This window comes from Thamnophis sirtalis, unplaced genomic scaffold (assembly GCF_051295495.1).
Source record: "Thamnophis sirtalis isolate CommonGarterSnake01/CBP01778 unplaced genomic scaffold, rThaSir2_p1.2 scaffold_4, whole genome shotgun sequence".
Classification (NCBI taxonomy): Eukaryota; Metazoa; Chordata; class Lepidosauria; order Squamata; family Natricidae; genus Thamnophis; species Thamnophis sirtalis.
This window is the reverse complement of record NW_028261384.1, coordinates 85869123-85894950: the sequence shown is the minus strand read 5'-3', so window position 1 is coordinate 85894950 and position 25828 is coordinate 85869123. Positions and strand designations below refer to the sequence as shown.

Sequence of the window (25828 nt, the reverse complement as noted above, 5' to 3'; positions counted from 1 at the left end):
TTAGACCAGGAATGTCAAACTATTTCATTGAGGTCTGCATCATGGTTGTGTTTGCCATCAGGAGGCTGGGGTGGATGTGGCCAGCTTGACCACAGGGCCACCTATGGCGGTTCGAGCATTCTGCCAGCAAAAATGGCTCTCTTTTTGGATGCGATGGCCTGTGACCCTCTGCCAGTATAAATGGAGGGCTGCCCATGGCCCTTCTGAGCTCCATTTTTGCTGGCAGAAGCATCACAGGCTAGTCATTTGCTGTTTTCAGGGCTGTCCCACAAGCCACATTCAGCCATGGGCTGAATCCAGCCCTCAGACCTTGAGTTTGACACCTAGACTAATGAAATACCTTGTGAAGAATAGAATACACAAAAAGTCTGATTCCAATGTATTGGGACACATTTAAATTGAGATCTGTCTTCTAATTATGATTAAGGGAATTCTGAAGACCTGTAAACTGATTGTCAGATTGAAGAGACAAAAATAAATCTCCAGTATTTAACAGTATGTTACATGGTATATAACGGAATGGGGAATATATTAATAGGAAATGATAATATGCAGGTGATTATTACTACAGTACATTTACACTATGCTCTTAAGGTTTCAATATTCACTAGTAAAAATTCTGGTTGGAGTAAAAGATACTAAAAGCAAAAATTATTTGAACAGGTTTTTCTTGAGTAGCACCCTGAGTAAGGTAAACTTTAGGTAAGGGCTTTTTATTATTTTCTTTGTGATAGAATTAAAAAAAACATCTTGGCACCTGAAAGCTATGTTTGAATTATATATTAGTCTGAAGTTGGTCTAGTTTACACGTGGGGTGGGGGACAAAGAACTTGAGGGAAATGGGGAATGAATGCAACACAAGAGGAAGAGTAGATAAGAGGTAAAGTGAAAACTGCAGAGTTTGTAGCTTTAATTTTTCCAACACAAGTTTTTAAAATGAGTCTTGAATTCCTGTCACACTTGAATAACAGTTAATGAATAGGAAAAGGCTATATTGCTTTTTAAAATATACAAGATAAGGATTAGAATTACGTATTTTCATGGTTTGATTGCTCTTAATGTACGTCCGAAAGTTGGCTGGGCAGCAAGTAAGTATGGATAACCATTAGTCTGAAATGGCATAGGGCTTCCTGCCCAAGCAGGGGGTTGGACTAAAAGACCTCCAAGGACCCTAGCAACTCTGTTCTAAGAGATTGGATAAACTTAATAAATAAAGAACAAGAAAGGACTTCTTAGCCCGCTAACCAAACAAGTCGAAGTTCAGCATCCATTTCCTGAAACTTATACGGCTCCGATGTTGGGGCAGAAGTAGGGTTTTCCGGAAGGCGCTTGCATATAAATTGTCCAGCCCGAACTGGGTGTGTGTGTGTGTGTGTCAGATCCTTCCGAAGTAGCATTTTATTTACACTTGAACAAAGCCCCGCTGCGGACCAAAGACACCTTTAGAAAAGTTCTGATAAATACTCGCCGCCTTTCCCGATCAGCTGGGAATCTTGCCGAAAGGCGGAGCTGACGGGGAAGAGTCGAAGGTCCTGGAAATCGAAAGTGGAAGCGAACTTCGAGAAGCGAGCACCACGAATTTCGGAGGTAAATAATTTGGGAGCGCCATGAACCAAGTAGCTATTTTCTTCCCTAAAGTTGCGAAGATCTACAAAAATCACGCCTTTCTTTTAACGTAGAATTGCCTTCCGTGACCGCGACAGTGTTAACCTCTCCTCTAGTCATGACGTTACCTGACAGAAATGGTGTAGGGTCTCCTGCTTGGGCGGGGGTTGGGCTAGATGACCTACAAGGTCTCTTTCAACTATATTAATTTGTTATGATTCCCGAAAAGTGGGTGCTCTCGTTCTTAGGTCAGAAGAGATTGGGAAAGAAAGACACTGTAAGCTGTTTCATCGGGGAGCGCGGGGGGGGGGGCGGCGGCGGCGGCCATCCTTGTGCTGTCTGAGCTTGATTGTCCTAAAGATGCTGTTCAAAAGGCAAGTGGACTTTCGTTGTTTTTTTCCTTGAAGACGTTTCGCTTCTAGTTCGCTTCGCTTCTTGGATGAGAAGCGAAATGTCTTCAAGGAAAAAAGCACAGAAAGCCCAGTTGCCTTTTGAAAAACACTTTTAGGACAACTATGACCTGGATGACTGAGAATCTCCATAGACATCTTGATCTTGGCTGTTTTCTTGCCGCCCTTTATTATGAGGAAGGAAAGGGGAGAGGTTCACATTTGAGTTGGGACCTCCTCTCTTCTCTTACCCAAGGCAAAGATGAAGTGGGAGAGTATTCCTGGGCAAAAATCTTGCTCATCTGAGGGTTTTGTTTTGTGTTTAAATGCTTATTTTTATCTAGCCTGCAAGACATTAATTATTGGAACCGTTTACTAACTGTTGGGCTCAGAGTTGCCAGTGCTGGGTTTTAAACTCAGATTTAGGTTTTTCACTCCCTGTCTGAATTTCTATATTTTTTAAAAACTGTTAAGAACTGTTTTTAAGATTTTCTAAATCTTACATTATATTGTATGTATTAAATAAGTACAATAATTTAAAATAATTTATTGTATTTTTGGTCATCTGTGGTTTTTGTGTTAAATCTTGGTTTATTGAGCCTGAAATCTCATTTTAGAATTTCCTGTTCCAACTTTGATAAATAGGTAAAAATAATTAATTTTAAAACTGATTTATTGTCAGTGTGTGTGTGTGTAGAATCTGGATTTATTTGAGCGCAAAATCTTGAGTTATTTTTTTAGGAAACCCTGCTGGCAACCTTAGTTGTTTTTAGATCTTGGTGAAAGGAACACAGAACAGCCAGAAAACATTTGATAAGTTTACAAAGGTGATAAGTTTTCATACGCTGATCTTTCAGATGAGACAAAAGTGTGATCAGGAGCAATTGAGCACTATCCAACCTCTATCTTTAGCAACTGCTTGAGAAGAGGTCATGCCTCAAAGACCAACAGATAATGTCATTGTGTTTGGGAGTCTTATTTGCCACAGGGGATATTTTTTCATCCTTCTATTCTAAGATATGTTGACTTATCTCCATTCACCCCTGCTGCAGTAGATAGCAATGCCATTGACATCAGTGGTTTCATAACTGCAGATGTTTTGCTCTCTCTGGGTGGAACAAGCTAGCATGAGAAGGAAACAAATAATACAAAAAAATACTAGTTTCTCATCTACCTGAAGAACAAATACTATTTCAAGATGTTGCTAGAGCGGAACTCGAGAGAATCTTTGCCAATACTCAGAGACTGAGGGAGACCAACCTTGTAAGGGATAAGGCAACTAGAAGATGAGGCAATCAGACATACAGATTGAATAGGATGTTCAGACTAAAAATTAGATTAGTTAGATTTCATACACCATTTGTCCCAAACTCTGAATGATCAAAGACAAATAAGAGCTGTTAATTGTGATCTCTTTTGCCATGAGAAATACAATTATTAAATTTGATAGGATAATAACAGACTTACAACCTATAATGCCCCAAGTTGCACACTTGTTAGATAGATTATATTAACTTGGGGACATTTCAGGCATCTCTAGTTGATGATGGTTTTTTTTTTTTGCTTTTTAAAAAAAGCTGACTGTTGTACATACTAACTTCTGCTAAAAGGCTCAAAAAGAGTAGTTCTAGAAAAAATACCATATACAGGCTTAACATTGCTAGATGTTATTAGAATTATACATGGACATCCTGACTTCTCTTGGTCTCTCTTTATCAGATTATACCAAAATGAATGAGACAGTGCCTTGAGAGCTATAAGAAATAATCATTATATTTTAGTTATTTTAGAGATTTATCACAATTCTCTATAGAATTTGGCCTGGATGTGTGAGAGATTGCTCATTATGACAGTAGATAAATCATTGGGCAATTACCAAAGAGTTGTTGGAGACAAAATTAATAAGATCAAAATCATCGACCTGATAACAGCATATACTAACTCTAATAGACTTGAACAGTGAGATGACATTTGAGGAGCACCACCTTTACAGTGAAAGTCCATTGTTGGTAGAAGAATATTGAAGAAATATTCAAACAAATTTGTAAGTATAAGAGTATCTGCTGATCCTGATGAACAATGGGGTGTAGCTATGGCTTGTCCAGCACCATCTCAATATCCAGGATCCAAGACACTGTTTACTATTTTTCACCTGAGATTTTTTGAAAATCATAAAGTGTCCACTAACTAGTTCACTTATTATAAGTGTTCACTGGTTATTGTTGTTGTTTTTAAAAGATAATTGGGGTTGCCAAAAGTTACATTCATATAACATTTAAAATATAACATATGGTTGCTTCATAATTATGGTATCTCATCTGCCAGCAATATAATGGAAAAGAAGATTAGGTACTTACATGGTTAGGTATTTTTGTTAATTTTTACTGGATCTGTTGATAAGGAGAGTTGAAGATTGAGAGATGAGTTAATAGAAAATGGGGTGAAGTATACAATCAAGATATATTTGGTTGTATTCTAAAAGACAGTGATAAGTTGTTAATGTTGAATATATTTGCTATGGTTGATTCTTACTGTTTTCTTATGGGGGGATTTCTTTTTCTTTTTCCACAGCTTTTTTCGTTTTTAAAATGTATTTTTGTATTGGGTTTTTAATATTAGTTTTATCTATTTAGTAAAATTATAAATAAAAGTATTGGGAAAAAATATGTGATTTAGCTTATCCCATTTTTACATGAAACTTATTAAAAGTGAAAAATGAGGAGAAAGGAGGAGGGATATTGATAATCAGAAAGTCTTCCAGTGGTTAAAAAGTGGGGATTTTAGTTTATAAGATCTCTCTATTTCTTATAGTCCCTTGAAGCTGATTAAATTATGCAAAAGTTGCATACAATCACAGAATGACTTGAGATATTCCCCTATGAAATGTACTCCAAATGCCAACCTTCAATTTTTTCTTCCAGGACTATCACCACAATGGATTTAACTACAGCAAGCAGTACTGAAAAATCTCAGAAGTCAGAAAATGAGGGAGAGGGAGGGAGGGAGGGAGAGAGAGAGAGAGAATGTGTGTGCGTGTGTGCGTGTGTGTGTGTGCGTGTGCGCGCAGCTTCTGCTTTTTTAGGAAGAGGGCAGTGTTTGTTTATCTTAAAATGATTAATATATTATGGTTTAGCAAAGGCCTATATGTCTATTTGTATTGATATTCCTATCCATCCATCTATCTACTATCTATCTAGCATTCTGTCTGTCTGTCTGTCTGTCTGTTAATCCATCCATCCATCCATCCATCCATCCATCCATCCATCCATCCATCCATCCATCCATCCATCTATCTATCTATTTACCTGGTTCACCGACAAATGTGTGACCAACGAAACCAGGGTGAGAAAACCGCGAGTTCGAAATTGCGCCGACGAATGAGCGTAGAAGCATGCCGACAAAAGCGTGCCTTCAACAAACAATAACAACCTAATAATCCTGACCCTAATCCTAAACCTAAACCTAACCCTGAACCTAACCCTAACCCTAACCCTGAACCTAACCCTTTCCTTAACTTAAATCGTGCTTTTGTGGGCGCACTTTTGTCAGGGCGCTGTTGTGGACGCGTTTATAACATCGCAATTTTCTCGCCGCAGTTTTATCAGCGTGCTTTTGTCATGCGCGCATTTGTCGGGTCACATATCTACCTATCTATCCAATCTATGCTAGGAATACAAATACCACCCCCAGGGGTGAGAATGAATAGTACTGTATCTTAATTGTTCCTAGCATGGTATTCTTCTGGACATAAAGCTCTGATATTTTCCTGGGATCTGTTGGACCCATTGTAGCTGGGATCTGTTGGACCTATTCTAGTCACAGCCTTCCATATGCGCTCTAATTTCCCCTTTAAGCCCTGGTATTTCTCCAGTTTCTTATATTCATTTTTTCCTGAAGTTGTTGTCAATTGGCACTGCTAACCTGTATCACTTGGTAGTGCCAAGTGATTGATTAGTTATAGACATTTAATAAGGTTAAAACTTGGAAGACATTCATATTATGGATCCTGGCTTATACGGAAGTCTGCAAAAGATCTGAAAATGATGATTTGTTTGGGAACAATTGTCATAAAGCAATCATTGATTGTGCTTGAAGAAAAAAATGGTATTATTTGTTTGTTTGGTTGATTGATTGTTTCCTTTATGACCATGAGAGGAAGAAAGGATTTTCACTATAATTTATTCATAGTGGAATTGACTTATGGAACCCTCACACTGTATGTTATTACAAATGAAGACTTTCTCACCATCCTTTAAATTTTCTTAAGTTATTCTTCCACATGAGGGGAATGCTCCCTTCTCAGTTCTATTGCCCATTCCTTTGTGGTCACCTTCATATTTCCTTTGTAGGAAGAAGGCTGTGAAACATCTTTTCGTCCACAGGAGTCCTTCCTCCACTTGTGTAGTGACAGCTTTGTTGCAAGCAGATCTTGGAAGATGACAATGGACCAAATCTTAAAGGAGATTGAGAGATGCCAGGTATTTTATTTGGAGAAGAGGATTATCTTTAGTGGTTCAAATGAAATATGTGGGTGTTCAGTCATTCCTTAGAAACCCTCATCTACACTCCTACCTATAGGTCAAGTTTGAGTGCTCGGTAACTTTTGACTTTTACTAAACATGACCCATCATTAATATTCCATCATTGATTCCTATTGTTGAACCAAGAACATACGGTACTATTCTTAATAGATTTTCTTTAGCCTTCCATTTAAATTAACTTTGTCTTAGTTTAAGCATACGAGAAAATGTCTGATTGCCCTTTGGTTGTTTTTTCAACTTCAGGATACATGGAAAAGTTTAGAAGGAGACTGCTTATCCTTGAAGGCAAATACAAGGGCAAGTGAGCAGGACTTGGTCAAGTTCCAAGAAGAATATGAGCTTCTCGGTCAAAAACTTATTGAAGCGGAAAATGAGGCTCAGGCCCAGGAAGCCTCTTTCCAGGTCTGACCATTTTAAATCCAGAATTACATATAACCTTCCTGTAAATTTAGATTTTTAGAATTTAGATTTAGAAACTTTTAATGGAAGAACAGTTTGACTGCATCATTATCTTACTTCTGATTGCCTACAGAAATCTCCAGGAAATGAAGATGAGACCCACTACAATAGCTCTAATGTGCCAAATTTTAAAAATAGACTAGATAGATAGATAGATAGATAGATAGATAGATAGATAGATAGATAGATAGATAGATAGATAGATAGATAGATATTGTTTCAGTTAAGCCTTACATTGTTGCCTATTTTACATACTTTCTTTCTTCTTGCAGCCACTGGATGAATAAATTTGAAGTGGAGACTTCTAAGACCTTGGTCTTCTCATCTATAGAATTTTTCTTAAGAATTTGGACCCAAATTAGAATTTCCCCCTGTTATTACTATTGCACATTGCTAGCTTTGCTTTCAGACACTTCGGTAAAATCTAATAAGATAAACTGTGCATGCCATGCCAATTGGACATCCCAGTTGGAATATATTAGAAGTCACAATTTCTAATGTAGAAATGAAACTGTGCAGCCTGTAGCAAGGAAGATGTGTCACCTTCTGTTTAATAGCAGAAAAGCTTGATCAAACTCACATTCCAAATAACTCTGCCAGCCTGTGTTTAATCACCTGTCTATGTTTCATTATGGCTTCCTCAACCCAGTTTTTAAGGGACTCAATAACCCAATAAAGGACAGAATTAAATTTGCAAAATATACTTAACTAAAATATACTTATAGTTCAGAGTATTGAGGCAAAGATTGCCATTGTTTCCAACTTTCTGTTATGTCCAGAATTGTTCCTACCAGATTCTCTAGTTTCAGAGTCTTGTCTCAAGATGAAACCCTGGAGTGGGTTTCTACTGTAGTTATCTAGAAGTTGATAGGCTGTAATCTGTTTTCTCAGAAGAAACAGTAGTGCATCTTTGGATTGTCATCCAATGGCAAAGAAATGTCACTTGTTCAGATTTGATGACCTACTATCTTTCCTACAGAAAAAGCTTCAATTGGAAAAGAAGGATTCAAAGCAGCTAATGCAAGAAAAATTGGCATTGGAAAATGAATTGAAACATCTGGAGCAGCTCCATGCAACCCAGGAACAAATTCGTAAGGTATCAGGAGAAATGGTTTTAAAGATTTTTTTTTAAATATGGCTCTGTAAAACTATATTATTTTATTTAAATTCCTATAGGCAAGCTTCAGCTCAGACCTATACAAATTATTCAAAACCTCAGTCAGAATTCTTCTTCAGATTTCTTCATTTGGAGAAATTCTCTAAACCACTTATTTTTCTTTTTTTCTTTCCCTATTAAATATTTGTATTTATCTCAGATAAGATGTTACGTATAAAATAAACAGTTACGGTGACAATAAAAAGAAAGACAAAAATTACAGACAAGTCAAAAAACTAAGTAATAATAAAAATGTGCACAACATAAATAGAATCAACATTAAATATATATTGACCATCTTCATTGAATGTTGAGAGATGTTGAGAGATATGTCTCAAATAAATTTAAAAATCCCCCCCCTCTTTGCATGAACTTTCTCATCTATATTTGCTATATTTGCTATTTTATACTATTGTTTCTTATAAAATATCTCAAATATAGAAATCTAATATCTGTCAATCAAGTTGACCCGATAACCATTCATTGGGGCTTGACATGATGTCAGTCACATTTTTTGCCTTATAAACCAACTCAGGAGGCAAAAGCATTTGGTGTAGGTATGTTTGTGTCTTGAGTCACAATTTGTGTGCTAGCACTCAAGGAACAAGTAAGCCTGTCTCTGTTTAGTGCAGTGTTTTTCAACCACTGTGCCGCGGCACACTAGTGTGCCGTGACATAGTGTAAGGTGTGCCGTGGGAAAATTATATATAGTCAATATAGGCACAGAGTTAAATTTTTTTAACGTTTTCTAATGGTGGTGTGCCTCGTGATTTTTTTCATGAAAAAAGTGTGCCTTTGCACAAAAAAGCTTGAAAAACACTGGTTTAGTGTATATAACTTTGCATTGCCCAGGTGCCAGCTGCTCTTCCTGACAGAGAAATGGTGTTTAAAGGTCATGTGGAAGAGGGAAAGATGGAGAGCTTGCCAGAAATGTTGAGTTTTTTGCCCCAGATCCGATACCCTGTACTTGGGGGATCAGCTCTCATCACCTTTGAGGATCCTGAAGGTAGGAACAGTGACATTCCCATTCTCAGCATGATGTTGTGAATCATAGTGGAAGTAAATAATATGAATTTGTTTGGAGGAGGAGAATCAAAATACTGTAAGAATAACATGATTTATATTGACTTCAAATAAGTAAGTTCAGGCTTACTTTGTCATTGGGGTGTGTGTCTTTATTTAGCTTTAAGTGGTAAAGTTCATTCCTTTAAAATTGAAGAAAAATATTAAGCAGAAGAAATAAAAGGGAAGTATTATATGGATATTAATAGCAGCTTTTTTAACCTGATCTGTATCATTTTAACCGGTGACATTTCTCTATACCATAACAAAAAAATAATAATAAGAAAAGCTCTCCTACTTACGGAAATGACGTATTGTAGCCTTTCATTCAAGCAACCTATTTTCTATTCAGAGGAAATGATCTTGCCTAAAATATGGAAACAATCTGTAAGTTTCAGTAAGAACTAGGACTGAGTGCAATAAGAGAATTTGGTAGGGATATTGTGATCGAGGCAGTGACCCCTTTACAGGTTCCTGGGCACCACTGCTTGATCTTGCACAGTGATCCAGATATTTTTCAAAGATTTTAAAAAAAAGAATCAACAAAAGAAAATTCATTTAAAGCAGAGATTCCAATTTCAAGAACTCTCTCTTTTGTATTTTTGGCACTACCATTAGAAGTGGTATTCAGCAGGTTCTGACCAGTTCTGGAGAACCGGTAGTGGAAATTTTGAGTAGTTCGGAAAACCAGTAAATACCACCTCTGACTGGCCCCACCCCTATCTATTCTCTCCCCCCCCCCCCAAGTTCCAGCTGATCAGGAGCAAATGGGGATTTTGCAGAAACCTTCCTCTGGAGTGGGGAGGGAATGGAGATTTTACAGTATCCTTTCCCTGCCATGGCCACCAAGCCAAGCCCATCAAGCCATGCCAGACCCACCAAGCCATGCCCACAGAACTGGTAGTAAAAAAAATTGAATCACATCACTGATTACCATCATATTTTTTTTTTAGAAATTGATTTTTTTCCACTCCATCATGTATTGAATTCACTGGTAAAGAACCCCAAATTCTGCACTCATTCAAGCAATGAGATGGTCCAAAAATTCTGAATGAGGAAATTAATTAGGGATTGTTGAACTGACACAAGATGCAAATAGAAAAGGTTTAGTTTAAATATGTCTCTACCATGGCTTTTCCCCATCAGTTGCCAGGAGGATCATCCAAATAGGACAGCATTGCATTCAACTAGATGAATGGAGCTACATGGACGTGAAGGCTGAAGCTATGACATTGTTGCTGCCCTCATTCTTAAAGGTGAATTCTATAGCCTTTGACTGTGGATGAATGTATGCATTGGAGGATCTACTGTAGAAAGGGACTCTAACTGCAATTAATATTATCTTCTCATTGTTTTCTCATCCAATCTACCTAAATCTGTAATTAAATATATCCAATCAGTCTTGTTTATTGTTTCAGTCCCTTAATAGATGAGTTGAAGAGGGAATGTTGGTAGGCACATCTCATCATATGGTGAGATGTAGGAGTTTGAAAAAAAGTGGGCTAGCAATTCAAATTAAAATAAAGCAAAAACATTCCTCCTTGCATTTTTAAGCTGCAAAGTTACATAATTTATCACTTACATAACTTGTTTGAATTTTAATTTTTGGTGGCATATTTTCCATAAATTAATTAAGGAAAAAGTCAATGCACTAAGCATTAAAGCTGTGGTCCAACCACTGAAAATCCATTCTTACCTTTTTTTGCATTTGCTGTTTCACCCAGGGCCCACCTTTCAAGGGATGCAGGGAGTCAAATCAAATGAAACTTTAATCCCCTGAAAATTGAATTGTATGCACCATTCTGCATCATACTTTCTTAAATGATCAGCTATCATTGTTCAAAAATATCATTCTGGAGAACAGAGAAGTTATTCCCCTGTTCACATTCTTCTATACCCAGTTACATTTTTTTTTATTATATTCTTAAGCTCTAAAAAGTCCCTATTAATGGCAACACAAAATAACAACAGCAACAAGCACTACGTGCCAGCGAATAGCAAATAGCAGGGAAGCAAAAGCAACAAGACCTAGTGATGGCTAAGAGCAGGAAAGTTGAAGAAAGAGACTGAGGGACTAATTCTGGCTGCACAAGCCTTAAGAACAGATGCATACAAAGCCAGAAATGAGAAGACAACAAAGACAGTAAGCGCCACTTATGCAAAGAAGCTGAAGAAACAGTGGACCACCTGGTAAGTTATTGCAAGAAAATTGCCCAGAATGACTACAAGCAATGACATGACAATGGTGCATTGGAAGATCTGCAAGAAATATCATTTGCTGCAAGCAGGAACTGATGCAACCGTAAAGTAGAGAAAGTCATAGAAAATAAAGAAGCTAAATTGCTTTGGGACTTTAGAATTTAAATAGACAACCTGCCACGTAACACCCCAGACTTATCAATTGTTGATAATAAAGACAAAAAAGTTGAGATTGTGGACATAGCAATACCTGGAGACAGCAGAATAGAAGAGAAAGAACTGGAAAACTTAACAAAATACAAAGACATAGAAATAGAACGACTGTGGCAAAAGCAAGCAAGGATAGTACCAAATAGTAATAAGAGCCTTGGGTGCAATCCCAAAACAACTAGAGCACCACTTGAACACCATTCGCATTGACAAATTCATCATCAGTTAATTGCGAAAGGCAGCTTTACTAGGAGAGCTTCCATCCTGTGAAGATATCTGTAACAGCATTAAACATCCACATATGGCTATCCAAGGTCCTTGAAAAGAATTCAATAGGCAGACAAAAATTAAATATCCAGTCTGAAAATCTGGCTGCCTGTACAACAGATGATGATGATGATACAACACAACAAAAAAACAATAACAACAAAGACGATGATTTCGAACACCATCAATTCAGAACTCAATAGTAGACAAAAATGTTAAATCCGGTCTGAACATCTGGTTGACTATGCGACAAGTAATAACAATAACAATTAATAATAAATAAATAAATAATAATAATAATAATAATAATAATTACCGTTGAGCAACTGTAAAAAAAGAAGTCATGTATTGTCCTGATTGTAATTGGAGTCCTTGGAGCAATACCTAAAGGGCTACCTTGCTATCTGGAAATTCTAAATTTACCTGACTTGAACATTCCGACTCTACAAAAAACCACCCTACTTGGAACAACTTATATCCTCTGACGTTACCTTAACAGTTCCTAGGTCCTTGGTTAGGCTTCGAGCTGTTGAGCTCCCAACGAGCCCCAAAGGCTGTGAATTTCACCAAAGATTAACAACAACAACAACAACAACAATAATAATAATAATTGCGATGTCTATGATTGTGACCTTGTTTTTCTCTCACTGGTTGAGAAAAACAAGGTGACAATCATAGACATCGCAATATCAGGTGATAGCAGGGTCGCTGAGAAGGAAGATGAAAACAATCGCAAAGTACCAGGACTTAAAAATCGAAATTCAACAACTATGGCACAAACCAGCAGTGGTAATTCCAGTGGTAATTGTCACACTGGGTGCTATTCCAAAAGCACTGGAATTACATTTAAAACAGTTAAAAATTGACAAAATCACCATCAGTCAAATGCAAAAAGCCGCAAAGCTTGGATCTGCACGCATATTCCGAAAATACGTTACGACGTCCTAGGCCCCTGGGTGAGGCCCGACTAGTAACCAATGCCAAATCCGGCAAAACAACTGGCCACTGTGTATATTGTATAATAATAATAATCATCATCATCATCAATTCAGTAGCACAAATGATCAATTTAGATTTCAAAATTTTCCTAACTCTATTAAAACAAAAAACTACTGAAGGCCCAACAGACGAAACAAGAATACAGAAAAGATGTGATAAAATCAAGAATGGAGAGTTGGCAGAACAAAGCACTGCATGGCCAATTTCTGGAAAAAATAAAAAATAAAGTGGACAGTGAACAAACTTGGTTATGGTTAAAAACAGGTACATTAAAGAAAGAAACAGAGTCACTAATCCTGGCTGCGCAAGAACAAGCCATCCGCACAAATGCCATTAAGGCCAAAATCGAAAAATCCTCTGATGATGCCAAATGCAGACTTTGCAAAGAAGCTGATGAAACTGTTGATCACATACTCAGCTGCTGTAAAAAAATCGCGCAGACTGATTATAAATTGCGGCACAATTCAGTAGCACAAATGATCCATTGGAATTTGTGCAAAAATTATAATATTAAAACAGCAACAAACTGGTGGGAACATCAGCCTGAAAAAGTCACCGAAAATCAGATGGTCAAGATCTTGTGGGATTTCCGTATACAAACCCACAAAATACTGGCGCATAATACACCAGACATCACACTGGTTGAGAAAAATAAGGTCACAATCATAGACATCGCAATACCAGGTGATAGCAGGGTCGCCGAGAAGGAACATGAAAAAATCGCAAGATACCAGGACTTAAAAATCGAAATTCAACGACTATGGCACAAACCAGCAGTGGTAATTCCAGTGGTAATTGGCACACTGGGTGCTATTCCAAAAGCACTGGAATTACATTTAAAACAGTTAAAAATTGACAAAATCACCATCAGTCAAATGCAAAAAGCCGCACTGCTTGGATCTGCATGCATATTACGAAAATACGTTACGACGTCCTAGGCCCCTGGGTGGGGCCCGACTAGTAACCAATGCCAAATCCGGCGAAACAACTGGCCGCTGTGATACAATTGTACAACAACAACAACAACAACAACAACAATAATAATAATAACTCCGCCGTTGCCGGTCCCAAGCCCGGATGAGAAAGGAGGAAGGTTGGGGTCAGGTTGGCATCTGGTCCCGTAAAAAAAAAACCGCCAACCCATACAATATGGTGAAAAAAACAAATAAGAATTCCATACTGCATCGGTCGTCGCGCGGGTTAACAAGGGCCGCGGCGGATGTTGGGGTCCCTGGACATCCGTCGACAAGTGGGCTACAAGTGGACCAGCCAACAAAACGACAAAAATATAGTGCAGATGAAAACCGTGCCATAATGGCCTGTTACTACAACTCAGAGCCAGAAAAAAGAGGCTATTTAAAGCGAATGTATGAATTATGGAAACAACAATATCCAGATTCAAATGTTAGTGAACAACGACTAGCAGATCAAAGGCGATTTATTATACGGAATAAAGTGTTTAGTGAAGTTGAACATGAGGAAATTCAGGCAAATTGCAAAACCCCAAAAACAATATCACAAGCGGAAATAACTGATATTCAAGACACAACTAAAGACATTATAGTAGAACTCCCAGAAGAAGCTCTTGGTGAGGAAATAACACCACCACCACTAGAACCAGTTATCACTGAACCAACTGATGAACTAACTCAAAAACAAAAAGAATTGAAGGATAAGATCATGGAGCATTTTCTGCTTAATGAGGAAAGGCAACGTTTACCATCACTAAAAACTGTGCCTAAGAAAATTTTGGCCCCTATCATGAAAATGGTTAATGCAGTGTTTTCAACAATTGAACCGGGATCCATCTTGGAAACAAACCAGTTAATGTACAGCGCAGCTGTAATAGTCACTAATGAACTAGGCATTAAGATTAAAGTACCTAGTCACACAACAGAAAAAGCATCAAAGCCAAAGTGGAAAATCCGTCTAGAACAAAAAATCAAAAAATTAAGGGCAGATGCTAGTAATTTAAAGAACATGCATGAGCAACGGCTTAAAAACAACAAAATCATAGATCGGCTAATCAGGAGATATAGATTGGATACAAGAAACATCAATGAAGCTGTAGAAATTGTAAAACAGCAGATAACAGCAACAGCTAGAAAAATTGAAAGATATGAGGCACGAAGCATCCAATATAAACAAAATCAGCAATTTCGATCAGACCAACGGCGTTTTTATCAAAGTCTTAATGTAAATGGTGACACCAAAAGTGAAAAACCAGAAAAACAGGCCACAGTTGAATTCTGGAAAGAATTGTGGGAAAATGCAAAGGACTACAACAAGGAAGCAAAGTGGATACATGACTTTGAGAAAAGCATTGGCAACAAACAAATGCAAGTATTAGAAATAACAACTGAGATGGTCAAAAATCGAGTTAAAAAGGTAAAGAATTGGACATCACCTGGAAAGGACCAATTACATGGTTTCTGGCTCAAATATCTGACCAGTTTACATGCAATATTGGCCAGGCAACTGAATGAAATTTTACAAAAGGGCCAAATTGATGAATGGTCGACAACTGGAAAAACATACTTGATTCAGAAAGATGCAACTAAAGGAACAACACCTGAAAACTATAGACCAATAACATGCTTGCCAACAACCTTCAAATTACTCACAGGCATTATTGCAGATAACATGATGGATTATTTGGAAACAAACAACATCTTGCCAATAGAGCAAAAAGGCAACAAAAGAAGGAGCAGGGGCACAAAAGATCAGCTTCTAATTGATAAAATGATATTAGAAAATTGTAAGAACAGAAAAACGAACTTGAATATGGTCTGGATTGATTACAAAAAGGCATTTGACTCACTGCCACATAGTTGGATCATAAAATGCTTAGAAACAACTGGCATTAGCAAAAATATTACATCCTTTACTGAAAAGGCGATGAAACAATGGAGAACTGAGTTGGCAGTAGGGAATGAGATCTACGGAATGGTTAATATCAAGCGAGGAATTTTCCAGGGTGATTCACTTTCACCTCTTCTCTTCATCATCGCAATGATCCCACTATCAGTAATCTTTAAAAAAATGAAATTAGGCTACCAAACAGCCAAAGAAGCTGAAAAAATTTCACATTTACTATATATGGATGATTTGAAACTCTATGGAAAGTCAGAAATAGAAATCCAATCATTGACAAACACAGTCCGAGTATTCAGCACCAATATTTCAATGCAGTTTGGCATGGAAAAATGCGCCACTGTATCCATAAAAAGGGGCAAAATCACTGCATGTGAGGGAATTGAAATGCCCAATGGCCAATTAATTAAATGCAAAGAAAATGAAGCCTATAAATACTTAGGCATTCTGCAGTTGGATAACATCAAGCATGGAGAAGTAAAAACTATTGTCAGGCGAGAGTACACCAACAGAGTTAGGAAAATTTTAAAATCTAAATTGAATGGTGGAAATACAATCAAGGCCATAAATACCTGGGCAATACCAGTTATAAGATACACAGCTGGTATAGTTAACTGGACACAAGCTGATTTGGACCTTTTGGACCGAAAAACCAGGAAACTAATGACAATGCACTACAGTTTACATCCACGTGGTGATACTGATAGATTATATCTGCCCTGAAAATCAGGTGGCAGAGGATTATTACAAGTGAAGCAAACAGTTGAAGAAGAAAAAGATGCACTGGCTGATTATTTAAAAGAAAGTCAAGAACATCTATTAATCAAAGTAAAGAACAAAAATCTACTGAAGGCCCAACAGACGAAACAAGAATACAGAAAAGATGTGATAAAATCAAGAATGGAGAGTTGGCAGAACAAAGCACTGCATGGCCAATTTCTGGAAAAAATAAAAGATAAAGTGGACAGTGAACAAACTTGGTTATGGTTAACAACAGGTACATTAAAGAAAGAAACAGAGTCACTAATCCTGGCTGCGCAAGAACAAGCTATCCGCACAAATGCCATTAAGGCCAAAATCGAAAAATCCTCTGATGATGCCAAATGCAGACTTTGCAAAGAAGCTGATGAAACTGTTGATCACATACTCAGCTGCTGTAAAAAAATCGCGCAGACTGATTATAAATTGCGGCACAATTCAGTAGCACAAATGATCCATTGGAATTTGTGCAAAAATTATAATATCAAAACAGCAAAAAACTGGTGGGAACATCAGCCTGAAAAAGTCACCGAAAATCAGATGGTCAAGATCTTGTGGGATTTCCGTATACAAACCCACAAAATACTGGCGCATAATACACCAGACATCACACTGGTTGAGAAAAATAAGGTCACAATCATAGACATCGCAATACCAGGTGATAGCAGGGTCGCCGAGAAGGAACATGAAAAAATCGCAAGATACCAGGACTTAAAAATCGAAATTCAACGACTATGGCACAAACCAGCAGTGGTAATTCCAGTGGTAATTGTCACACTGGGTGCTATTCCAAAAGCACTGGAATTACATTTAAAACAGTTAAAAATTGACAAATCCGGTGAAACAACTGGCCGCTGTGATACAATTGTATAATAATAATAATAATAATAATAATAACAACAACAACAACAACAACAACAACAACAGTTAAAAATTGACAAAATCACCATCAGTCAAATGCAAAAAGCCGCACTGCTTGGATCCGCACGCATATTACGAAAATACGTTACGATGTCCTAGGCCCCTGGGTGGGGCCCGACTAGTAATCAATGCCAAATCCGGTGAAACAACTGGCCACTGTGATACAATTGTATAATAATAATAATAATAATAATAATAATAATAATAATAATAATAATAATAATAATAATAATAATAATAATGCTATACTATTATTAAATTCTACTTTCTCAAAACGTTTTCCCTTCTGATTCTAGCAGATCTCCCTGAAGCAGAGTTCCCATCAAGTGCTATTATCTGGATTGTCTGCTTTCTCTTTACCCAAGGATCAACTCCACGACAAGCTAATTCTGTTTTTCAGCAAACGGAAAAACCAAGGGGGTGAAGTGGATCATCTGGAACAGCTTCCAAACTCGGATAATGTAGTGTTGACTTTTGTAGATGATGGAGGTAGGAGAAAATATGATAAAAGGGAGCGTGTGCCTCATGTGTCTTGGGGGGAGTAGCATTCCTTCCACAGATTGAGAGAGTCATGGTTATATCATCTCCTGGACTTATCAGTGGTTCCTCATTTGTCCTAAGATATTTTCATTGAAGCACACAAGAGCAGTTTGAGAATTGTAAGAGCATGGAACTAGAAATTTCCTAGCTTCAGAGTCTTGAGCCATCAATTGATCTCCTCTGTATATTTATCAAAACCCTTTTTTAACCAACCACTGGTACTATAGCCCCTGCATTATCCAATAGCAATTACACATCATCCTTGTTTGGTGATCACTGGCAGCTTGATCATTAAGTGAAGCCACCACTGTGTTTATTATCTTACTTCAGCTTTCCTTTTCTTTACAGACCCTCATGAATTTTAAATGTAGGAACTGATGATAAAATTACTTTTTCATCCCCAAAGTAATTTTGAATAGTCATTAAACAACGCAGTTGCTAAACGAGGAATACTTGTAGTTCTGCAGTGTTGTACTGTTTAGTATGAGAATGACTTCCATTTTATCACTATAAATCTGATTCCTTGTATTTTATTAACTTTTCCCTTGCTCACTACACTTCATCAATACCTTATTCAATGCTTCTTAACTTTAACAACTTTAAAAGTCTATTTGGTTATTTTTTTCTTTGTAAGACAGGTGAACTGTTGTATTTCTAATTTTATCTAATTGTTTTAGAACATTATAACGTTTAGTATTTCCCCCCAAATAAGATACGGTCTTATTTTCTTTTGACCCTCCAAAATAAGCACTTGGCCTTATTTTCAGGGAGGTCTTATTATTTTTGAGATGCAGGAGGTGGTGAGCATGGTCACCTCATGGCTGCTGCTTGTTGCAACAGTTTCAGGAGGTCTTATTTTCAGGAGAAGGCTTATTTTAGCACATGCGGTCAAAAGCCCAATTGGGCTTATTATCTGGGGAGATCTTATTTTCAACGAAACAGGATAATGTTTAGTTTAGTAATTTAGTAACATTTTAATTTTAGCTTTTGTTTGAACATCCCATAAGCGTTTGATTTAAACCATGTTTTGACATTTTTCTTTTTGCTTTATTTCTCCATGCAAATGTATTTATTTTCCTTGTAAATAGAAGGAGGTGGGCACAAAACTGAAATAAACCCAGCAACATTGTGCTCTATTATCTGTAGAATGTGCTTTGTCTTGCACCAGTACATATATGTGGGGGACAGGTCTCAATTACAGATTACAAGCCCAGGCTTTTTTCCTCCCTTGCAGTGGCTCAACGGATCGTTGAAAAAGGGCCGTTCCTGGTATTGCTTGGAAAGGAGACCCATCAGGTCAAGGCATCACATTGCTTACATGGGGAAATTGCAGATTTACAGGTAAGGGAAAACATGGACAGAGAGACACTGCATTCTCCTCTCCTTAAGCAAACTATGTTTCCCATCCCAAGACTACAGCGATGGGAGTGGCTGTTTCCTAAAAGTAATGGGTGGGGCAGATGGAGATTTTGTTTCATTTACCATAGTTTTTGGAGTATAAGACGCACCCAGGTTTTGAACAGGCAAATTAAAAAAAAAATCTTTTTTGCACTCTGCAAACCTCCCGAAAACGGCCCATTTTTCAGGAAAACGGGTCTGTTTTCCCCCCCAAAAAGGCATGAATAGCCTTTAGGAGGCTTGCAGAGTGCTCCTGGGGGGTGCCCCCTCCCAAATGAGCAAAAAATGGGCCATTTTTATAATGAAAACAGTCCCATTTTTTGCCCCAAAAAATGAATGCAAAGCCTATAGGAGACTTATAGAATATTCCTGGGGGCTGGGAGGGCAAAATTGAGCAAAAAAACCAGCCTGTTTTTCACTCATTTCTGCCTTCCCTATCCCCCAGGAGCTCTCTGAAAACCTTCTATAGACTCTGTTTTGGTGAAGGGGATGGGGTTTCGGGAGGCAAAAAATGCTGTATTCAGTGTATAAGACACACCCAGATTTTCAGACTCTTTTTTGAGGGAAAAGGGTGCGTCTTATGCTCCGAAAAATATGGTAAATTTAACTTTAATTCAAAATATATACTGTTCACACAATTATTTGCCAGTCCCATATTTAATCATTTTTTCTCTCTCTTGTAAAAATTAAAACTTGGCATTAAATGTTTGGAGATTTCTGGGAGCCACATCACAAAATTTTGGGGCATGACGCTTGAGTGACTCTGGAATCAAAAGAGTCAAAAGCTACAAGAAAGCAGGTGGAACTTCACAACTGAAACTGCTCTTTTATATGTGCAGTTCTTGACCCAGAGACAGACATTATTCTTAGGGAGGCTCTGCCCTAAACAATAGCCATCTCTGGCCCTAATTTGAAAGAGATCTTCCTTCTCAGTGCAAAAATTCCAATACATTATAGCACCAATGATTCCATAGAAAAATGGTATATAAAGGAGGAGGAAAAGGTTCCCTTTAGCTCAGATTAAAACTCTTTTCAAAAGTTGAGGAAAAGTGATTCCATAAAACCCAGGCATTTAATTGTGTAGTGCAAATATGATGGGTATCTTTGTATCTTGGTGCCAGTTGAAGAATTTAAAAGACATTCTGTGGTCCATTAAAATCACTCTAGATTGGGCCTGTCATGCATATGAACTGGATATTCAACCCCCACATATCAAAAACCCCAATTTAAAGGATCCAATCTAGATCTTTTGAATCTTGTTTTTGTTTTAACAACTTGTTCTTGGCTTTAGATTTATCTTCAACTGTGGCATTTGTTCACTGGTCTCCAATTTTTTTTCTCCATCTCAGTTGCATCCTTCCATCTGTCCTCGTACCGTCCTGCTGACAGAGATTCCAGATGTCATAGAGAGGGAGATGATGTGTGAAGCTCTGGAGATCCATTTCCAGAAGGAAAGCAAGGGTGGAGGAGAGGTGGAAGCTGCTGTGTATGTTCCAGCTGGACATTATGCAGTAGCTGTTTTTGAGGAGGAGGACTGATTCTGAATGCCAAAGCTAGAAGAGATGACATTTCATTTGTGATACAACCCAAAAAAAGTACATGGAGCATACTAATATTCCAGGAAAGAGGGGATGAAACTTTTTGATTGCTTGAATTGAAGGTTAGAGGAATGAGGTAAAAACTGAGGAACTGGATGATTAGGAGGAAAATAAGTCTATTTGTAGTTTAGATAATGGAAAGATCCTCTGCCACAATTATATCTATTTTTCAAGTCCGAACTATCCACAATGTGGTATGTGTTGTTGTTTGTTTCTTTTAGTAATTTCATTGCATGGCATTGAAGTGCCTGCTGAATTTCTAAATTTTTCTGCAGATCATGTTCAGTAAGAAAAATAAATAACTATGAAATAAGGAGGCATATGTATAAAACAATAGGCCTTAGAATGAAAAATTCAAAATTAGGAAAAAATATATACCGATAACAGAAAGCTGTAAAAGTGTAACTGTGATTTTAATGTTTAAAAAATGTTGAATAGAAATTATTTGATAAAAAATGTTCAGAAAATAAAAAGATATGCTGTTCACAAAGAATTTGTGTAATTTTTATGTAAAGGGAGCAAGGTTCTAAGTAAAACAATCCAGTGATTCATTGGAACATATATAGCTGTAGTTCATATATATGAAACCAGTACAAGGAACTAAAGTATCAACTAAATTCCATGACCAAAGAGGAATATAAAATTGCCTCTTTGTAATTCAACACTATAAATGAAAGGTATGTTTCATACATATACAAGGATAACTTGAGAAAGAGAACATTTAACCTCCTTAGAACAAAGACAATATAAACTATAATCTGTGACACACAAATTGTGCAATCAATATAAATATATTTACTGCTGACATGTTTGACTGCTGTCATAGCTCAGCCCAGTTATCTCCTACACTTGCGGTCTGCTGGGTGGATGCATCACATGCTGTCCACACACACACACCCCAGTTTAGCAAAGGGGAAAAATGTGATGCTATGAGTTTGACACCCCTATCCTACACGCTAATTTAGTAAAGCCCCGATTTGGGTACCCACAGGCCTTAAGAACCATCTCTGGAGATGGGGTTGTTTTTTTTGCCCTGTGATGTTGTAACCTCCAAAAGAAAGAAAATATTGTCCTTATGCACTTCATTTTTCAGCAAGCTGTGTATCTGCTTAAATTGATCTTTCTGGTTTTTCCTTGCACAAAAAGCGGGTTCTCAAGCTGAATTTCCACTTTCATTTCTTGATTATAGTTGTTTCTGTTCATCTTGGTATCCACATATGTAAGTCTATCGCACTACAGAGATATCCTTATCTTAAAATTATTTGCCTCTCGTCTTTTTTTGTTTGTTTGTTTGTTTAATGCTGTATTGTACCTCACTTCTGGAGTCTGGCATTATCCCCATCATCAGTGGATTTCATCCACGGATTTACCGTATATACTCAAGTATAAGCCGAGTTTTTCAGCCCACTTTTTGGGCTGAAAAAAGCCACCTCGGCTTATACTCGAGTCAGTGAAAAATTTGCCCGAAATGGAGGAGAAAAAGGGGCGGGGCCATGCCGCTGGGTGACGCTCGTGAATGGCCCGGCGCCCCTGTGAGTTTCCCCTCCCTCTGTGTCAGTTTGCCATGCAGCGCGCACCGCACCATCCCCCCTCCTCACGTTCTAATGTAATGCAGGGCTGTCTTACGATTCCCCTTCCTCCCCCTCCTGCCGCTCTGCAACAATGTCCCACCTCCTCCTTGTTATGGCAAGCAGCCACATCCCACCTCCTCTGGTACAGTGATCCAATGATAGGAATCACTGTGCCGTGTGTCATAGGAGGCGGGACATTGCTCCCGCGGCTGCACGGGACATCATTACCGGTAGCTGCTGCATTTCCCACCCGAGGCTTATACTCGAGTCAATAACTTTTCCAGTTTTTTGTGGTAAAATTAGGTGCCTCGGCTTATATTTGGGTCGGCCTATACTCGAGTATATACGGTAATTTTGTTCTCAGCTCGCTGTTCCAGCACCTCGATTAAGAGGACGATTTGGGTGAAGCCCAGTGTTTCATTCTGGCAAACGAGTTTTCCTGCTGCCTTGATGAATGCTTTTCCTGCCATCTCCATTGGCCCACAAAAAACTTAATGCAGAGCAAGTGACATTGGAAACCAGTAAGGCAATGTTTCTCATCCTTCTCGACCTTGACAATTTGGCAGCTAGCCAGGAAATTCTGGGAATTAAAGTCCAACATCTGAAAAGTTATTAAGATTGAGAAGCTTTGAAATAAGGCATGTTTCTCTAACTCTGCTCTGCTAATAATCTTGGTCTACAACTCCCAGATGCCAAATTCAAGGAATTACAGTCCCAACACTTTTAAGCAGGATCAGGAAAGGAAAAGTGATATTTGAAAGTTTTCCTCACTGCAAAATATATTTAGAAAGGACAAGATTTGTGAAGGTACAGCAATTTCCTAACTGTTGAAATACACTGTTTGGGTTGTATATCTACAACCAGTGGTGTGATTCAGCCAGTTTACACCACTTCGGGAGAACTGGTTGTTAATTCCTGAGCAGTTTGGTGAACTGATTGTTGGAAGAAATCATTAGGGCAGAGAACCAATTGTTAGATTATTTGAATCTCACCTCTGCCTACATCCAAATTCCAACCTTACAGAATAAGTACAGAATAACAGAGTTGAAAGGGACCTTGGAAGTCCTCTAATCCACCCCCCTGCTCAAGTAGGACAACCTATACTATTCCATACAAATGACTGCCCAATCTCTTCTTGAAAACCTGCAGTGATGGGGTACTCATAATCTCTGGAGGCAACCATTCCACTGAGATCCATATTTAGATAATCCATGTGAAATGCTTTGAACAATTGTGAAAAGCTATAGAAATATTTTGTTCAAAATTAACAAAAAAATGGTTAATGTTGTTTTTCACACAGTATAAAGCCCTCAGAGCCACTTAATAATGTACGGAATTTAAAATGTATAATTGCACAATCAGAAACTATGGATTTAAAAGGAAGTAAATAGGAATATCACAAAGATTAAAGAGTTTCTATAAAGCTATTGTAAGAGGCTGGATTGATTACTTTTGCCTTTGTCATTTTCCTATTGCATTCCATCTCACAGGGAGAGAATTCCATTTATCATTCTCCCAAGCTGTATTTTTTGAGTGAAGCATCTTTACCTAGACCAGAGTATTGTTCTGTGCAAGTCTTCTTGTGATCACTTTACAAGAACACAATGCTGCACTTCCTTCTGAGTATGCATCCATTTCATTCATTTTATTATATTTATATGCCGCCCTTTTCCCCCGAAGGGGACTCAGGGCAGCTAACAAATCAAATCAGGGAAGGGGGGGTACAGACAAAAAATAAAAAACGAAACATAACAATACATGATTTAAAAACACAACAGTCATACCATTCGAGACGGGGGCAACAGCTCTTTAGCCCCAGGCCTGTCGGAAGAGCCAGGTTTTAATGGCTTTGCGGAAGGCCTGGAGGGTGGTGAGGGTTCGAATCTCAACGGGGAGTTCGTTCCAAAGGGTCGGAGCAGCCACAGAGAAGGCTCTCCTCCGGGTAGTCGCCAGTCAACACTGGCCGGCGGATGGAATTCGGAGGAGGCCTAATTTGTGGGATCTAATCGGTCTAGTGGAGGTGATTGGCAGCAGGCGGTCTCTCAAGTACCCAGGTCCAATACCATGAAGGGCTTTATAAGTGATGACTAGCGCCTTGAAGCGTATCTGGAGACCAATAGGCAGCCAGTGCAGCTCGCGGAGGATAGGTGTTACATGGGTGAACTGAGGTGCACCCACGATTGCTTGCGCGGCTGCATTTTGGACAAGCTGAAGTCTCCGAATGCTCTTCAAGGGCTGCCCCATATAGAGCACGTTGCAGTAGTCCAGTCTAGAGGTCACAAGGGCACAAGTGACTGTTGTGAGGGCCTCCCGGTTCAGGTAGGGACGCAACTGGTGCACCAGGCGAACCTGGGCAAATGCCCCCCTGGTCACAGCTGACAAGTGGTGTTCAAAAGTCAGCTGTGGGTCCAGGAGGACTCCCAAATTGCGAACCCTGTCTGAGGGGCATACTGTTTGACCCCCCAGCCTGAGAGATGGAAAACTTGGCCAATTAGTAGGAGATTTAGATTTAGATTGCTTAGATTGCTTTTATTTATAGGCCACCCTTTTCCCTGAGGGGACTCAGGGCAGCTTACAACCTATAGGGAGGGGATACACGTAATGACATATACAGACAATACACAATTAAAAATAGAAGCAACATTCATTCATCATTTGGGTGGGGACGGATCCCTATCTTTAACCCCAGGCCTGGCGGGATAGCCAGATCTTAAGGGCTGTGCGGAAGGTCTGGAGGGTGGTGAGGGTACGAATCTCCACGGGGAGATCGTTCCAAAGGGTCGGAGCTACTACTGAAAAGGCTCTCCTCCGCGTAGTTGCCAGTCAGCACTGGCTGGCAGATGGAACTCGGAGGAGGCCTAATCTGTGTGATCTAATCGGTCGCGAGGAGGTAATTGGCAGGAGGCGGTCTCTCAAGTACCCAGATCCACTACCATGAAGGGCTTTATGGGTGGTAAGTAGCACCTTGAAGCGCACCCAGAGATCAACAGGTAGCCAGCGCAGCTCGCGGAGGATAGGTGTTATGTGGGCGAACCGAGGAGCACCCACAATCACTCGCGCGGCCGCATTCTGGACTAGCTGAAGTCGCCGGATGCTCTTCAAGGGCAGCCCCATGTAGAGCACGTTGCAGTATTCCAGCCTAGAGGTCACAAGGGCACGAGTGACTGTTGTGAGAGCCTCCTGGTTCAGGTAGGGTCGCAACTGGCGCACCAGGCGAACCTGGGCAAATGCCCCCCTGGTCACAGGAGGGAAACACACCAGCCACTCGGTCTTATCCGGA

The 25828-nt window shown here is 38.8% G+C and overlaps 1 protein-coding gene across 5 annotated transcripts; it reads left to right on the top strand.

Moving 5' to 3' along the window:
• Positions 1-1376: 1376 nt before the first annotated feature.
• Positions 1377-21467, top strand: IFI35 (interferon induced protein 35). 5 transcript variants are annotated; one of them, XM_087713269.1, is made up of 10 exons: positions 1378-1587; positions 3945-4038; positions 6344-6472; positions 6779-6937; positions 7974-8090; positions 9003-9156; positions 10359-10468; positions 17738-17930; positions 19216-19322; positions 20729-21467. In XM_087713269.1, the coding sequence occupies exons 3-10, from the start codon at positions 6431-6433 to the stop codon at positions 20915-20917; spliced, it is 1071 nt and encodes a 356-aa protein (XP_087569395.1). In that variant the 5' UTR covers positions 1378-1587; positions 3945-4038; positions 6344-6430; the 3' UTR covers positions 20918-21467. The 5 variants fall into 5 exon arrangements, with proteins under 5 accessions (XP_087569397.1, XP_087569395.1, XP_087569396.1 ...); XM_087713271.1 differs by lacking the exon at positions 3945-4038 and having other exon boundaries at positions 1377-1587; positions 17741-17930; XM_087713270.1 differs by lacking the exon at positions 3945-4038 and having other exon boundaries at positions 6377-6472.
• Positions 21468-25828: the final 4361 nt, after the last annotated feature.

Coding starts and splice junctions, on each gene's coding strand:
- IFI35 (XM_087713270.1), top strand. CDS start 6,431: ATGACAATGGACCAAATCTTAAAGGAGATTGAGAGATGCCAG. Junction 6,938..7,973: donor CCCAGGAAGCCTCTTTCCAG/GTCTGACCATTT, acceptor TCTTTCCTACAG/AAAAAGCTTCAATTGGAAAA. Junction 8,091..9,002: donor CCCAGGAACAAATTCGTAAG/GTATCAGGAGAA, acceptor TGCATTGCCCAG/GTGCCAGCTGCTCTTCCTGA.